At 43.8% G+C, this 15,953-nt stretch overlaps 1 protein-coding gene across 6 annotated transcripts in view; it reads left to right on the top strand.

Annotated features, from left to right (window-relative positions):
- GPR176 (G protein-coupled receptor 176) overlaps window positions 1–7,840 on the top strand; it is a 122,585-nt gene extending 114,745 nt beyond the window's left edge. For all 6 annotated transcript variants that reach the window (XM_025884636.2, XM_073876784.1, XM_073876782.1 and 3 more), the window contains one exon: window positions 4,581–7,840. In XM_025884636.2, the coding sequence (XP_025740421.1) occupies window positions 4,581–5,703 (1,123 nt within the window). In that variant the 3' untranslated portion in view covers window positions 5,704–7,840. The remainder of the gene's footprint in view (window positions 1–4,580) is intronic.
- Window positions 7,841–15,953: the final 8,113 nt, after the last annotated feature.

Raw genomic sequence — 15,953 nt, 5'->3', positions numbered from 1 at the left:
CCTGGCAAGATAATACCAGAATTCCTTTGGAGGATTGATTTCCAAACCTCTGTATTGTGGTGGTGGTTGTTTTCTCCTCCCATCCTCTTTAAAAGGATGTTCACTTGGAAATGAATCATATCTTAGCTACTGCCATTGTACATAATTGGATCAAATTTATCAGGGTCAAGTGTAAAGATCTCCGTAATCAACAGCTTCCTGCCTTTTCTTTTTGTTGTGAGTACTTCATGAATACAGTTTGAGTTAGTAATACATTTTAGAGAATAGAACTAAATAAGCAAACAAGAACTGAGGAGTTGCATCCATGAGTACTTTTGATTTCAAGATTTACAGAGAGGAAATGTTGCTGAGGAGAAAGTGCTGGCTCTTCTGACTTTATCCCCATTGATACATTTTAATGGATTTTACATGAATTTGGAATTTTTATTTTTAAAAAATATTTGATTCATTTATTTATTTAAAGAAAGTGCAAGCACAAGCAGGGGGAGTGGCAGGACAGAGGCAGAGGGAGAAGCAGGCTCCCCACGGAGCAGGGAGCCCGATGCGGGACTCGATCCCAGGACCCTGGGATCATGACCTGAGCTGAAGGCAGACGCTTAACCGACTGAGCCGCCCAGGCGCACCATGATTTTGGAATTTTTAAACTCTTTATCCATTCAAAACATACTTGATACCTTAATGACCTATGAGGGCATGGATTGCAGAACCAATCTGTGGAGTCCCTTCAGCCGCAGGCCTGGAACTCTGATTTGATCAGCTGCTCGGGGTCATTTGCATGGAGGGACACAGAGTTCCACAAAGTCCCCAGCGTACTAGGAGGAGTCATTGACTTTGTGGTTAAGAGAGGGGAGGCTGGAGCCCCAAGTGGCTTTAAGCCCTACCTACACACTGCTTTTGTGCTGGGTTGCTTTGGGCCAAGTGGCTTAACCTTTCTGAGCCTAACCTTCCTCCACAGTAAGAAAAACTAAATGAATTATGTATGGCCTGTGCTTGGATAGGCCGCATCAATATTTGCCTATCTTTCCCTAGGCTTCTCTTTCGATGGGCACATTTTTCCTTAGATATATTGTCTGCAATCATTGTACCATCAGATCTGGCTGGGAGCCACTAGCTCTTCGGAAGTTTCTCACTAGATCACCATCTCCAGGGGCAGGTGAAGCAGGTGACAAAGCCAAGTGTCGCTGGCCAGGTTGGGGTTTTGTGTCTGCATTCCTGCTCATAGGGGTCAATAACTCAGCAGATGCAGCTAATAGTTACTTTGTAGGTATCTAGACTTGGTAGGCAGGACTTTCTATTTTCTTAAAGAGCAATCAGAAATCTGGAGTTTTACCATTTTTACTTATTTATTTTTTTGTTCCCTATCTTGCTGTGTCTCTGCCAAACAAATAAAATCTTTTTTTTTTTTTTTTTTGATGCAGTGTTCCATGATTCATTGTTTGTTCATAACACCCAGTGCACCATGCAAAACGTGCCCTCCTCAATACCCATCACCAGGCTAACCCATCCCCCCACCCCCCTACCCTCTAGAACCCTCACAAATAAAATCTTTTAAGATTTTATTGTATAAGTGATCTCTATACCCAACATGGTGCTTGAACTCACAACCCTGAGAGCAAAAGTCGTGCACTCTACTGACTGAGCCTCCAGGCGCCCCGAATTTTATTGTTTTTAAATATTGTTGACTAATTTTCATTCAAGAAAGATTACATGGGTCACTCAATCCCTTCAACAAGATGAGGGTGCTCCATGCGATGCCATTTTGCTGCGTGTGTCTCTTTCGTGCTTGGCAAGAGGTCTTTGAATATCTGGAAAGTACACTTTCACCCTAAGAAGAGACCACCTGCTCATTTACAGTCATCCCCGCACCACCACCCCCCCCCCCCCGCAGATCTAGGCAACCACTAATCTATCTCTGTATGTTTGCTTTGCTGGGGAGCGGGGGACATTTCATATCGTGGAATCATGCAGTGTGTTCTTTTGCATTGGCCTTTCATGTCTTCAAGGTTCATCTGTGCCCGAGCATCGGTCCTTCATCCCTTTTTCCCCAGTTCTGTTGAGATATGATTGACATATAGCAATATATAAGTTTAAAGGTGTACAGCAAGATGACTGGACTTATATTGTGGAAGGACTACCAGAGTAAGTTCAGTTAACATCCATCATCTCATACAGATACGGAAAAAAAAGAAGGAAATGTTTTTTTTTCTTGTGATGAGAACTCTTAGGATCTACTCTTAAAAATTTGCCCCGTTCCTTTTTTATTACTGAATAATATTCCATTGTATGGATATATTTTGCCCATTTACTGGTTGACATTTGGGTTGTTTCCACTTTTTGGCTCTTGTGAGTAATGCTGATCTTATGAATCCTGAAAGATTTTCACAGCAGGATGCAACAACAGTGGGGACACATTATTCTGAATCATTTGCTACCATACCCTGAAGCAGTGCAATATCCCCGTGGGTGGTTTCTGGGCCTTTAGTCTTAGTCAAGAAAATAACGTAAATGATAAGAAATCCTTATTTTCTTTCCAGCACAGAAAATCGACTGTATTTTTGCTATTACTAAAAATAAAAAAAGCAAATACATCCTTTTAGTAGAAAAAGAAGGCTGGTACAAAAAAATCCTATTTTAGGGCTCCTGAGCGGCTCAGTTGGTTAAGCGACTACCTTCAGCTCAGGTCATGATCCCAGAGTCCTGGGGTCAAGCCCCGCATTGGGCTCCTGGCTCAGCAGGGAGCCTGCTTCTCCCTCTGACCCTCTGCCCTCTCGTGCCGTTTCTCTCTCTCTCAAAGAAATAAATAAATAAAATCTTTAAAAAATGCTATTTTATTATGCAGGGAAACCAGTTACTGGCAAGTGTAGGGTGGTGGGCATGAAGGTGAAGGGAAGACAATCCTTTTTCTGACTTCTTTCTCAGATACTTGTTTCTTGGCTCCTAGTCAGTGAGTTCACTGGGAGGCCACTTCCTGCATCATCTTCTAGAGATGTAAACATTAACAAGATGACTTCTAATGAGCCTGTGTGCTTTTCCAGTACATAGTGGAAGCGTGGTTTTGTTACCCGTAGCACCTTGACATTGGATTTTTTTTTGTTTTTTGACATTGAATTATGGAGTTGTGATTAGAAAAGTGTATCTATATTCAGAGAAAAAAAAATTGAGAACATGCATAACCTATGCACTTACTTCTCTTTTTTTCCCCCTCCCAGAAAGAGACTCTAGGACCCATTTCACCACTCTCCATCCATTCCTGATCATCCATGGTCATGTTGTGCTTACTTTGCGTCTTCCTCAGCCTGGAACATTCTCTCCCAGCTTGTCCCTGCCAGACTCCACCACAGTGCCACCTTCTGTTGACATTTTTCCAGGTGCTCCTTTTCCCGTCCCTCCTTTGTGCATACCTCTAGAAGAGCAATCATTTCCTTGGTTATGCCTGCTCGCTTGCATGCCTTTTCCCCCATGGGGTTTAGAGACATTGCTGTGTGTCTTTTCATCTTTGTAACCCAGTGCCTGGTACAGTACCTGGCACAAATCTCATGCCAGGAAGGCATGCTTGCTTCCCTGGCCACATGAGCGATGAATGTTAATATATATAAGGTCGACTCCAGATTTGACTGACTGCGGAGATGTATGCTCACCATAGGTCTGATGGCTAGTGACAGCCCTTTCGTGACAGATGTGGTTCCTGGGGTCTGAAGAATTACTCAGTTTCCCTAAATCATTGGTGATATTGAAACAGGGTGCTTTTGGAATTCTGATTACAGACTAAACAAGTGAAAGCTTGAAGAAAGAAAGGTCTGATCTGATTTTAGCAAAAGTCTAATCATGCAAGCATTGCAGACTTATTAATTGCTAGGGTTACTGAGTAATCATGAACAATGAGTGAGCAGTGGCTGTTGAGCAGGCATAATTTTTGTCAGTTGAATTGATTTTTGTGCAAGGACCTTGTTAGAGTCCGTCCTTCACACGGGGTTCTTCTGCCCCAAGCAACTATAAATGATAATGGTATCCATGTATGCACTGTACCATGAATCTGCTTTAGATATGTGTGTAGGCAAATTTCTTTCCATTAGTGGCTTTGAAAATTGCCCATAAGCTCCTCTAGCCCATGTAAAATTTTTTTTACAAGTTACCTTTTACCCTTAAATTGAAAAATCAATGTCTTTACAGCAGATGGGGACATTCTTTGTATCAAGGGCACTCCTTGGGATCTAATGCTGGTGGCAATATTTATAAAGTTAGCTATGAAATGCAATTATCTACCTATTTTCCTGATAGTCTTGAGTGTCCCATACGACGGGGCTCTTCTCTGCTCATTTGAAAAGGTCCTTTAAGAAAAAAAAAAAAGAAAAGAAAAGGTCCTTTTTTTTTTTTGGCCTAGTGATGCTTTTTGTGCACAGCAAAGTCCTCAAAACTTAAGGTCTGGCTTCCCAATTCCCCCAGTGATTCTCTTTGTCTGAGGCAGAATAAAAGAACTTGACCCATTCTTTCCCCCTCTCTCCTACTTTTGGTAATATGGAGACCCCTCATTTAAACGGTACCTTCTCCTGTGAAATGAAGTTTGCTTGTGCATTTTGCAGGTACTACTCCGTCCTTTATCCCCTGGAGAGAAAAATATCTGATGCCAAGTCCCGCGAACTGGTGATGTACATCTGGGCCCACGCAGTGGTGGCCAGCGTGCCCGTGTTTGCGGTGACCAACGTGGCCGACATCTATGCCATGTCCACCTGCACCGAAGTGTGGAGCAACTCCCTGGGCCCCCTGGTGTACGTGCTGGTCTATAACATCACTACAGTCATCGTGCCCGTGGCTGTGGTCTTCCTCTTCCTGATCCTCATCCGCCGGGCCCTGAGCGCCAGCCAGAAGAAGAAGGTCGTCATCGCGGCCCTGCGGACCCCGCAGAACACCATCTCCATCCCCTACGCCTCCCAGCGGGAGGCGGAGCTGCATGCCACCCTGCTGTCCATGGTGATGGTCTTCATCCTGTGTAGCGTGCCCTACGCCACGCTGGTCGTCTACCAGACCGTGCTCAACGTCCCCGACACGTCTGTCTTCTTGCTGCTCACTGCCATTTGGCTGCCCAAGGTGTCTCTGTTGGCCAACCCTGTGCTCTTCCTGACTGTGAACAAGCCTGTCCGCAAGTGCTTGGTAGGCACGTTGCTGCAGCTGCACCGTCGCTACAGCCGCCGGAACGTGGTTAGCGCGGGGGGCGGGGCGGCCGGCGCCGGCCTGGAGCCCAGCCTGCGCTCGGGCAGCCAGCTCCTGGAGATGTTCCACATCGGGCAGCAGCAGATCTTCCAGCCCGCGGAAGATGAGGAGGAGAGTGAGGCCAAGTACACTGGCTCGGCTGACCTCCCGACCCAGGAGATAGTCGCGCCCTGCCTGCAGGGAGAGCAGGGCCCGCAGCGTACACCTGCTGCGCCACTCCTGGGCGCCGTGGACTGTGTTTCCCAGGGGGCGCCTGCAGCCCCTGTGGAGCCCGAGACGCTGCCTGACAAGTACTCCCTGCAGTTCGGCTTTGGGCCTTTCGAGTTGCCTCCTCAGTGGCTCTCAGAGACCCGAAACAGCAAGAAGCGGCTGCTTCCCCCCTTGGGGAACACGCCAGAGGAGCTTATTCAGACAAAGATGCCCAAGGGAGGCAGGGTGGAGCGGAAGATGAGCAGAAACAATAAAGTGAGCATTTTCCCAAAGGTGGATTCCTAGTCAGGATGGTCGAGCTCCCCACACTCCTGCCTTCCCTTCACTCTGGCTGGCCCCAGGATTTGGGGCATCTCGTTGCAACCAAGACCCCGTTGCCTCCTCCTGCGCGGGCCCTTTTGAATGAGAGGGAGAAGATCAGTTGTCCTCTTTATTGAGGGAGTCTACGTATGTATCTCTGTGATCTGTGTCCTTGGTGAAGTGTGCATTCCTCTCTGTGGAGACAAAAGGTGGGCAGTGTGCGAGGGGTCTTGGGATGGGTACTCCGTGTGCGTTTTCGGAGGACTCCTTGGTTCCTGGGCCTGGCAGGGAGTAGGGGAGAGAACATCTGTGAGCTCGGAGGGAGCAGGGGCACCCTGAGGGAAGCCCAAGATAATCATGGAGTGGTGTGGCCACAAAGAAAAGGCCTATTTGATTGACTCCAGTAGGATGAATACTAAAAAACGTTTCATATCGATCTGTATCTTCAGGGGAGATAGGGATTTGGCATTTGACACCTTTTCTCTGGAAGTCCTGATCGGCTGAATCAGTTTCTCCTGAAGCCCTTCATCTCTTTCCCTGGGATGTAGATGAAGGAAAGCGCTTCCACCCCCATTTGACAGACAAGGCAATAGGTGGGCCTGAGGGTCATGGAGGAGATATTCTGTCTCGAATATCCTGACATTTTCCTGGCACTACTGAAAGCCTCACAAAGTCTGTCTGCAGTGTTGGTTGGAAAACACTACAAGTGCTTTACTATGTCTTTCCCCCTTAAATTGCGTTTTTTTTCAATCAATGAGAGAGAAGCTAAGAGGTAGAGAAGACAGAAATGCCCATACCCTGTAGGTCTCTCTTCTCTTCCAGTGTTGACTTCATGTGAAAGGGGCCATGTCACCATCAGTAGGAGTGAAGTATATTGAAAAAAAATGACCCTGTGCAAACTTTTGGAATTAAAAGGTAATTTAAAAATGCAGAGTTAGTGTAAACGGTCCTCTGGAAACATCAAGCTAAAAATACTGGATTAGGGAAGGTGATGCTGCCATAAGAGTGAGAGAAGTCAAAGATGGCTTCCTTCTGATGAGGACTCCAGAACCCAGGTGTGGCCAGCCTCATGCTCAGTCTCTTTTCGCAACTATGGTTCTCCCTTCATTTTGGGCACAAAGGACAGGGAGAAAGATTTTAATCATTTTAAAATGCCAAGTTGGCACCTAGCCCGGGGAAGCCCTTCACTTCCTCTTTTCTGGTAAAGTTTTAGCAGGAGTCAGAGTGGATAGAGCAGGAGGACAGTGTCCTCAACAGATTAGCCTCCTGGCGGGGGTGGGGGGGGGGGGGGGGGGGTGAGGGCGGGCTCTCACAAGCAATTCAAGTCTTCTTCGGGGTGGATTCCACCAGGCTAAACTCAAACCATTGATGACACTTCACTTTGAACGGTGGCAAATCAAGTGCCAGTTCCCCTCTGCTCTCTAGGACATTTTGTTCTTGGTAATAGTATGTTGGGGGGTGTGGGCAATCCAGTGCCTCGAGCAAGCTTGAATGAAAGTGGACATTCTCACTGGCCAACTTCCTTCCACATCCCAAAGGCAGTGGCCCTTACTGATCACTTACTAAAACCGCACTGACTTGTTGTCCCTCGGAGGAAGCTCAGACTATGTGTAGGGAGTTTCCTTTTCCTGTTCTCTTCCTGGGTGTGGTGTCTTGTGATTCCAGAATATGAACCCAAAGTCCCTTCTCCAGGAGAGGGAAAGCCTTCCTCTCCGTGTTGTGTCTCCTTGCCTGTTGTGTGCTCTCAGCACAAACGAGGGCTGCCACACCCTCTCTTGGCGCCCCTCCCCCACCTCCCAGGCCCTTTGTGCATGCCCTGGTAGTTAACTGTGGCCCTTCAAACTTATCTTTCAAAACCTTCACAGTTGTTACAACGTTCCTCCAGGGGAAACCAATCTGTCAGAAAATTGTGTTTACTTTAGAAGAACCTGTCAAATGTAGCCACTTTGGTGTTGTCCTGATAATATATATGTACATCTTAACACATTCTGGTGAGGCAGAATTTGGGAGTTATTTCTTATGTATGTTTGAAGCGGATGGTTGACTTCTAACAGGTCATTGCCAGGTGTATTTCTATAGTCTTTGAAGAATTCCATTTTAATAAAAAACTGAAAAGCTGTTTCTGAACTCAAAAAAAGTTGAATGAGCTTTGTTTTTTTTGTTTCTTTCTTTCCCTTTCATGTGGGCATATTAATGTAAATGCTGAATGTTGATTTAATCAAAGTTAACAGTGATACTGGGAAGGTAGAGGAGAAGTAGAGGGGATGATTATGCAGGATAGCAATGTCCTCATTTACCCTGACAGGATGCAAATGATGTCCGGAGTGGATGATGCAAAACAGAGTAGAATACACATATTTAGAAATACGGAGATGTGTGCCTGTGGCTGAAACTATTGCAGGTCCTTGTCTCTGGGACTGTTTTCGGTGTTTGTTTTAAGCCTTTGGGTTATATTTTAAAACAATCTACATGTATAGATAAAAATACAAACCAACTTAAAAACCTAAATTTTGCAGCACACCATCAGACCAAACAAAAGAAAATAGAAGAAACCATAAGCATCATTAAAGGGAATTGAGAAAATAGGACAATTTAGGCTTTCAGAATCAGAGTACCAATGGCTTTCTGCTGATATGCTCAAATAATGTCAGTTTACTCGGATAATTCCTTTGGTTCAGGTCTATGAACTGGGCAGCTATGTGTTCTGAATTCCTTATTTTCTCAGTAACCAAGAAGTAATATATTTTTTCTTTTTTTGTGTGTATTCACTAATGTACATTTAAGAATTATTGCTACTTTTGGGGTGCCTGGGTGGCTCATTCGGTTGGGCATCTGCCTTCAGCTTGGGTCATGAACCCGGGGTCCTGGGATTCAGCCCCGCATCGGGCTCCCTGCTCAGTGGGGGGGTGTCTGCTTCTCTCTCTTCCTCTGCCTCTTCCTTTGCTCGCATGCTCTCTCTCTTTCTCTCTCTCAAATAAATAAATATAATCTTTAACAAAAAGAATAATTGCTACTTTTTAAGAGCAAGTTTTTAAGTAATGCTAGTTTACTTCAGAAATTTAGAACCCACCTAATATTTCACATTGATAGAAAAATACTGAATTTAATGAATTCAACTATTCTGGAATTTGTTTACTTATTTATAATGTATGTTCCCATCTACTTAAGACAATATCTAAAATGAACACAATGTAAGTACCTTTGCATTAACTACTTCCAGTCATTAGAATATTACCTAGAGGATCTCAAGTAGTTGTAATTTGTAATACTCTCTGTCTTAAAGTTTATTCCCTTGGCAGCATTTGGCTTCTCAATGCCTGCTTTGTGTTTATATAGGATGTTTCACTGGAGGATAATAAAGCACAGCCCACAGACTTCCTGTAGGCAATGATATGATCTCTGTTCTGCAGCTGGGGAAACTAGAGGCACAGATGGCCATGTCCTTAGCTCTCTGAGATGAAGCAAAGTAGAGACAGAGCTAAAAACAGGACAGAAGGCGTCAAGGCCCAGTTCTTCCACTGCACCCTCCGAAGTACTGATGATCATTATCATCCATCGTTATGATGGCTATTTTTGAATACCCACGTGGCACATATTATTAAACTGTACTGGGGACTGGATTAAAGCCCTTAATGCCTGATGGCTGTTTTTCTCAACATTATTCCTCAAATTTTCCTTCGGCTCCACGATTTCCCCGGCTTCATTGTAGAGTAATTGGGTGCAGAGTAAGTGTTAAGAAACTCTTAATGGAATGCAAAGACTGCGATCATTGGGCTGAGAGTATTCACAGACATTGTCTTCTGCCTCATGTCCTCCTTTCTTTCTTTTTTTTTTTTTTAAAGATTTTATTTATTTATTTGAGAGAGAGAGAGAGAGAGAGCATGCATGAGATCCAAGAGGGTCAGAGAGAGAAGCAGACTCCCTGCTGAGCAGGGAGCCCGATGCGGGACTCGATCCCGGGACTCCAGCATCATGACCTGAGCCGAAGGCAGTCGCTTAACCAACTGAGCCACCCAGGCGCCCCATGTCCTCCTTTCTTTTTCGGCACCAAGGTTACCTTTAGTTTAAGAGTCATTGCCATCAAAGCACCCTCAGCCATCACCCACACTCCCGCAGGGACACTCGACACTATTTTCTGCAAGTATCTGAAATGTTTACAAGATTCATTCAGAACAGCAACTATTACTGCATTTAATAATGCTATTATAGTGGAGTAGAAAGTACTCAAAATATGGTTCCTCCCCTCTAGATGGCTTGAGAGAAGAAAGCCCCTATAAGAGACAGCAGTAAATGCTCAAGTGCTAACAAGAAGTGCTGAAGGAAAGTAAAAATTACGTTTCACTGTGTATATTTTAGCGATTTTATTCGATGGATGGCAAGGTTCTCTCCATAAAATGCCCATTTACTTCACATAATCATAGCACTTAAAATATGGAGGATCTTAGCCTACTTAAAATATGAAGAAATCGGGGCCTAGGAGAGTGATTTTTTTTCCAAGACCTTGGACTGGAACTCATAATTAAAAAAAAATTTATTTATTTGAGAGAGAGAACAAGCGGGGGCAGGGAGGGGCAGAGGGAGAAGGAGAAACAGACTCCCTGCTGAGCAGGGAGCCCGATGCAGTGCTGGACATAGGGCTCGATCCCAGGACCCTAAGATCATGACCTGAACCGAGGGCAGATGCTTAATCAGCTGAGCCACCCAGGCACCTCCGGAACTCATGATTTTAAAATATGCCTAATCCATAAGCAAGATGTGGGGAATGGAGACCAGTGATTTTATAAATGTCTTTTTCATGATGAAATGTAAATAATTCAGTAGATAGCCAGTTGAGAGGATGAAGAAATATTTTCCTAACTAAGGCGTTCCATTTTGCTATCTGCTACTTATTGCAGATAGGTAACTACTACTCGGCACTTAGAAATCCCCCTTACTGCTGACACTTTCTGAGTGGAGGTGAGGAGTTGGGATTCATGTGACCACCTAGCCCCTGCCCCTGGCAAGATCACTAGACATGATTAGAGAAAGGCTGAAAAACTCACTTGCCCAGAAATGGTTTGCAGGAGGCTTTGACTCAGTACATGACCAGTGAAAGGTGGACAAATGAATGCATGAATGCAAGTGTGCCACCTGAATACAAAATCCCTCCAAATTTGGGCCAAGGTAACAGTTTCTACATTCATAACAAAAAACAGTTGACCATTTTCATAAAAATACCAAGTCATCCGTAGCAAAACATGTAAGATCCCAGGACCTGGAGATCATGACCTGAACCGAAGGCAGTCGCTTAACCATCTGAGCCACCCAGGTGCCCCTACTTTGTCTATTTCTACAAAGTAAGGAAAAGTGCTCAGGAGTTACCTCCCCATTAATCAATGGAGGGGCTCGTAAATTGCAGCCTGCAGAAGTGAAGGGCCTTGTCTTTCTGAAGTCAACAGTAGAGGGGGATGCAAATCCAGATCTCATAAAACCTAAACCAGTTTTCAATTCATTCAGTTGCATCATGCTATCAAATAGGGCACATCTTTTGTCGTTTTGCTCTGTTTAATTCTTTGCTGGTAGATTGTAGAGGACAAGACTGATGGCTGTTACTATAACCCAGATGTTTCTAAACAGGCAGTTCTTGCTGTCCAGCTGTTGAGCAGGTGTCTTTTGTGCTGGTAAGGATACTGTTGCAGCTCGGGCTGGGACACACAGAGCAGGTAGTTTCCAGAGGCAACCAAGCCTGCTTAAATTGGGTGATCACAGTCTCAGAGCTGAAAGTAAGCTTGGAAGCCTTTACCCAGCCCTTATTTTACCAGACAAAACAGGTTGAGGGAGGTCAAAAGCCCAGGCCCAGGTCAACTCTCTGCAGAGCCCTGATGAGAAACCAGGACTGCATAATTTAAAATGGTTTTTATGTGTCAATGTATGAATTACATAACAATGTATGAATTGTATAACATTTTGAGCCAAATTAGAATATTAACTCCAGTTTGTTGTGATAAAATGAAGGGAAAATAAATCAACTTCTGTTAAATAAGGAGTTTGGATGATCAAAGAAGAAAGGTTTAACAAGAAAGCCAATAGTCATAAAAATATTGAGTAGTTCCTAGTGTAGTAAACACTTGTATGTTCCGATGGAAACATTACTTTGAGTTTGAGCTAAAAAAAAAGATGTGCTAGAAGGAAGTGAGATGCTAAGAAATTCAGGATGGCAGCCTGGCTGCTGACTGATGAACAGCCCCTGTGCTGTTTACCTATGTTCTCTTTATCTCGGAAACCTTAATCCTGAAAAACAAATTTCTCTATGTTGTTGCTTAAGACCCTTGAAGTTTGATTTGAATTCATTTCTAATATGCTATGTGAATCACTTTTAACTTTCTTTTGTGTTAAATATAAAGGTTTACATAATACAGATTTATATAATTCAGATACTAAAAAATGCATTTTAGTACATAGATCAGGAGACCCAGTTTAAAACAAACCACCAACCAAAACCCTACAGGATCAGAGACCTAGCTCAATATAGAAGTTATGGTTTGGAATCCAAGGAGAAGCACCAAGCATGACTCTCAATGCCTGGACAGAATTCAGAAACCGTGGGTTTCAGCCCAGGATTGATTGCTGCAGGGAAATTGCTGAACTTCTCTTCAGCTATTATCCACAAGCAGCATCTCATCCGTTCCTGTGGCCCAGGTGACAGACCAGGAGTCCAGCACTGTAATTTCAACTGACATCCAGCAATGGAAACTGCAGCAAGCCTCGGGAATGTTCCGGAGACTCTTTACAGATACAGAATGGCTCCAGATGACCAAACTTTGGAGCCAGCACTATAACTAGAGTGAACTCCCAGGGAATTCTCTGAGAAGAGAAATAGATTTCTCTCTTGCTGGCGAATCACTCACTTGGCAGAGCTTATCTCTTGAGGGCACAACTGAGATGACCCCCACCCCCCCAAAAATTCATTCTGGAGTTTTGAAGATAATCTTCCTTTTTGCTTTATTTTACTATCTTTTTAAAAAAGATTTTACTTATTTATTTGATAGAGAGAGACACAGCGAGAGAGGGAACACAAGCAGGGGGAGTGGGAGAGGGAGAAGCAGGCTTCCTGCTGAGCAGGGAGCCCGATGCGGGGCTCGATCCCAGGACCCTGAGATCATGATCTGAGCTGAAGGCAGACACTTAACGACTGAGCCACCCAGGCACCCCTCATTTTACTGTCTTAAAAAAAAAAAAGAACAAGCCTCTATTAGCTTTCTGGATCATAAATGTAAGGCTACACTGTTTGTGTGTGTATGTGTCCAGGCATACTTTGGTTTTCCCCCCCCACCCTGAAATTCATATCTCTGGGACAAGTTAAACAAGGTCACATGACAATGCCTGGGCTAACTTCTTTTGCTTAAAAAATTCAAGGGGTAGGGTGCCTGAGTGGCTCAGTCGGTTAAGCATCTTCCTTTGGCTCAGGTCATGATCTCAGGGTTGTGGGATCGAGTCCTGCATCGGGCTCCTTGCTCAGCCAGGAGCCTGCTTCTCCCTCTCTCTCTCTTCCCTTGTGCTCGCTCTCTCTCTCAAATAAATAAATAAATAAATAAAATCTTAAAAAAAAAGAATCAAGGGCTATTGTTATGTGTTTGGGCTAACAGATATTGAGAAGTGGCAGACTTCTTCCCCCCCCATGTTTAAAAGGGGGACATTGTCTAGGTAGCACTGGATTCTGCGTAGCACTCCACAATAGACAGTAAGAGGGAAGAAAGGGTTCAGAATCAAGGAAGGGGGAAGGAGAACATGTCCCAGTTTTTTTCCATTACTACTTACAAAGGAGATCCTGGGGGGTCTCAGTGTCTCACAGCTCCAGGGGGCTCCATGGCACCGCGCAGAGCTGTGGCCTCCTCACCATTTACTGTTTAATAAAAACAGTCATTGTTTTTAAGTTGGTGTTTTTCAAAGCATGCTCATGTTTCTACTGCACCAGAACCACCAAGGTATTTGTTAAAATGCAGATTCCTGCGCTTGACCCCCAGACCTACTAAGTCAGGGAATAGGGATGAAAATGAACTTTGTAAGTACCACATGAAATGATCCCTATGAACAACAAAATCTGAGAACCCGTTTTTAGCAGATTTATTTCATAACTTTGAAGTACTAAAAAAGTACTAAACACATACTAAACTTAAAGTGCATTTTACTTTGAATAAAAATAGGGTCACCTGCTCCAGAACTTGCTTTTTGTTCTTTAAGGCTTTATTTATTTCCCTATTCATGCCTCTAGGTTATATGGATGGCACTGTGACCACGCGGGATTGGGAGGGAGTGCAGTTGGTATAAAAGGGGCAAATGAAATAAAACATGGAGTTCTTTTTAAGTCTACAGATTTTCTATAAATACAAATGTGTGTGAACTTCAGTCTTTGGAAGTCACCAACGGTTATTTGATATTAGATATTTATAATTTGTACTAGGATATTTTAAAAAATCCATTCTGTTTTTTTGAGATTTAATTTTTTAAAAAATATTTTATTTTTTATTTGACAGAGAGAGACACAGCGAGAGAGGGAACACAAGCAGGGGGAGTGGGAGAGGGAGAAGCAGGCTTCCCGCCGAGCAGGGAGCCCAATGCAGGGCTCGATCCCAGGACCCTGGGATCGTGACCTGAGCCGAAGGCAGACGCTTAACGACTGAGCCACCCAGGCACCCCGAGATTTAATTTTTATTTTTCCCATTCAGATGGCTATTTAAAGATGGATCCAAGCACAGTTCAAACATACAGGGTACTTGGTTTCAGTGGTTTCTTGAATCACACCTAAAATCCAAGGAAAGTGTTTGAGAGTTCTCTGTTTAACAAAAGACAATCAGCACCATCTAGTGGATACAAATAACCTCTTTTTTGAATTCAGTCCAGTGAGGAGGCGAAGAGAGCAGGCTTTGGAACTGGGTTGGAAATTCAGTACCAGTTGGTTCCTGAGTGACCTCAGAAAAATTACTCAACCTCTTTGTGCTCCGCTTCTCAACTATAAATCTGCATAATAGTGCCGCTTCATAGGATGTTACGAAGTGAAGTGAGATGATACATCTCATCTAAGGCATGTCCCAAACACTCAGTAAATGTTATTATTTTTTTTTTAAAGATTTTATTTATTTATTTGAGAGAGAGAGAATGAGAGATAGCACAAGAGGGAAGAGGGTCAGAGGGAGAAGCAGACGAGCAGGGAGCCCGATGTGGGACTCGATCCCGGGACTCCAGGATCATGACCTGAGCTGAAGGCAGTCGCTTAACCGACTGAGCCACCCAGGCACCCTAAATGTTATTTTTTAATAGCGCTAAGCCATAGACTCGCGGGTCGTGGGAGCTGTCCAGTGGCATACATTTTTAACTGCCCTCCAAAATAAACGGCTATTTAGCTAGCTTGTAGAATCTATACTGTGAGACGTAATGAGGTTCTGCTCCTAGTGTGCTGTCACATTTGGCTGAAGCTTCTGGTAAGAAAAGGGGAATTGGGGCAAGAGAGCTGGAATGGTAGTTGGGGCCCAGATGGAATACAATGTGGGCTCTCTCCCATTCATTCAAATCTGACTCCACTTAGCAGGGGAAGGTCAAGCGTAGAGAGAGATTTAAAACAAAAACCAACTCTGAAACCAAGACTGCCTATGTCACCAACCTGGAATGAGACCAGGGACATTTAAACTTAAAATATCTTGACTCTGGAAGAAATCTTTACGAATTATTTTGAAAGGCACAATACTTTCTAGAATATGTTTGGACTTTTTGAACACAACACTTCAGAAAACAGCAGAGAAAAACACTGCACTCTGACAGATCTGAATATGGATTATTTGGAGGGTGTCTGTCACCTGCAACAGTGGACACCGAAGTATTTCAGGAAATTAAAAACAAAAACATAGTGTATTGTGTGCTAATACACCACAAATACAATTTGTTTAAAACTTGCCCTCAAGGAACATACAGCCTCTGGCAGTTCACAAGAGGTAGCAGCAGGAGGTAAATAAAGTGGGAATGACAGAAAACAAGATGAGTTTGGTGCAGAGTGACTTCAATGGGCACTTAGTTTGGTAAGACTACAGTGAAGAGACACTAAGTTTCTACTCTACTGAAACTGAATTTTCTTTTCACTTGCTTTTTATGTATCTTCTGTTGTATATATTTTAAAAGCAACAGTTTAAAGATTTTTTTTATTTATTTATTCATTAAAGATGAGAGAGAGAGAGAGAGAGAGAGAGAGAGAGGCAGAGGGAGAA

Source organism: Callorhinus ursinus, unplaced genomic scaffold (genome assembly GCF_003265705.2).
Source record: "Callorhinus ursinus isolate GAN/ISIS: 27379988/994484 unplaced genomic scaffold, GSC_fseal_2.0 scaffold25, whole genome shotgun sequence".
Classification (NCBI taxonomy): Eukaryota; Metazoa; Chordata; class Mammalia; order Carnivora; family Otariidae; genus Callorhinus; species Callorhinus ursinus.
Note: the sequence above shows the minus strand (reverse complement) of the source record. Positions and strands in the feature narration are given on the sequence as shown.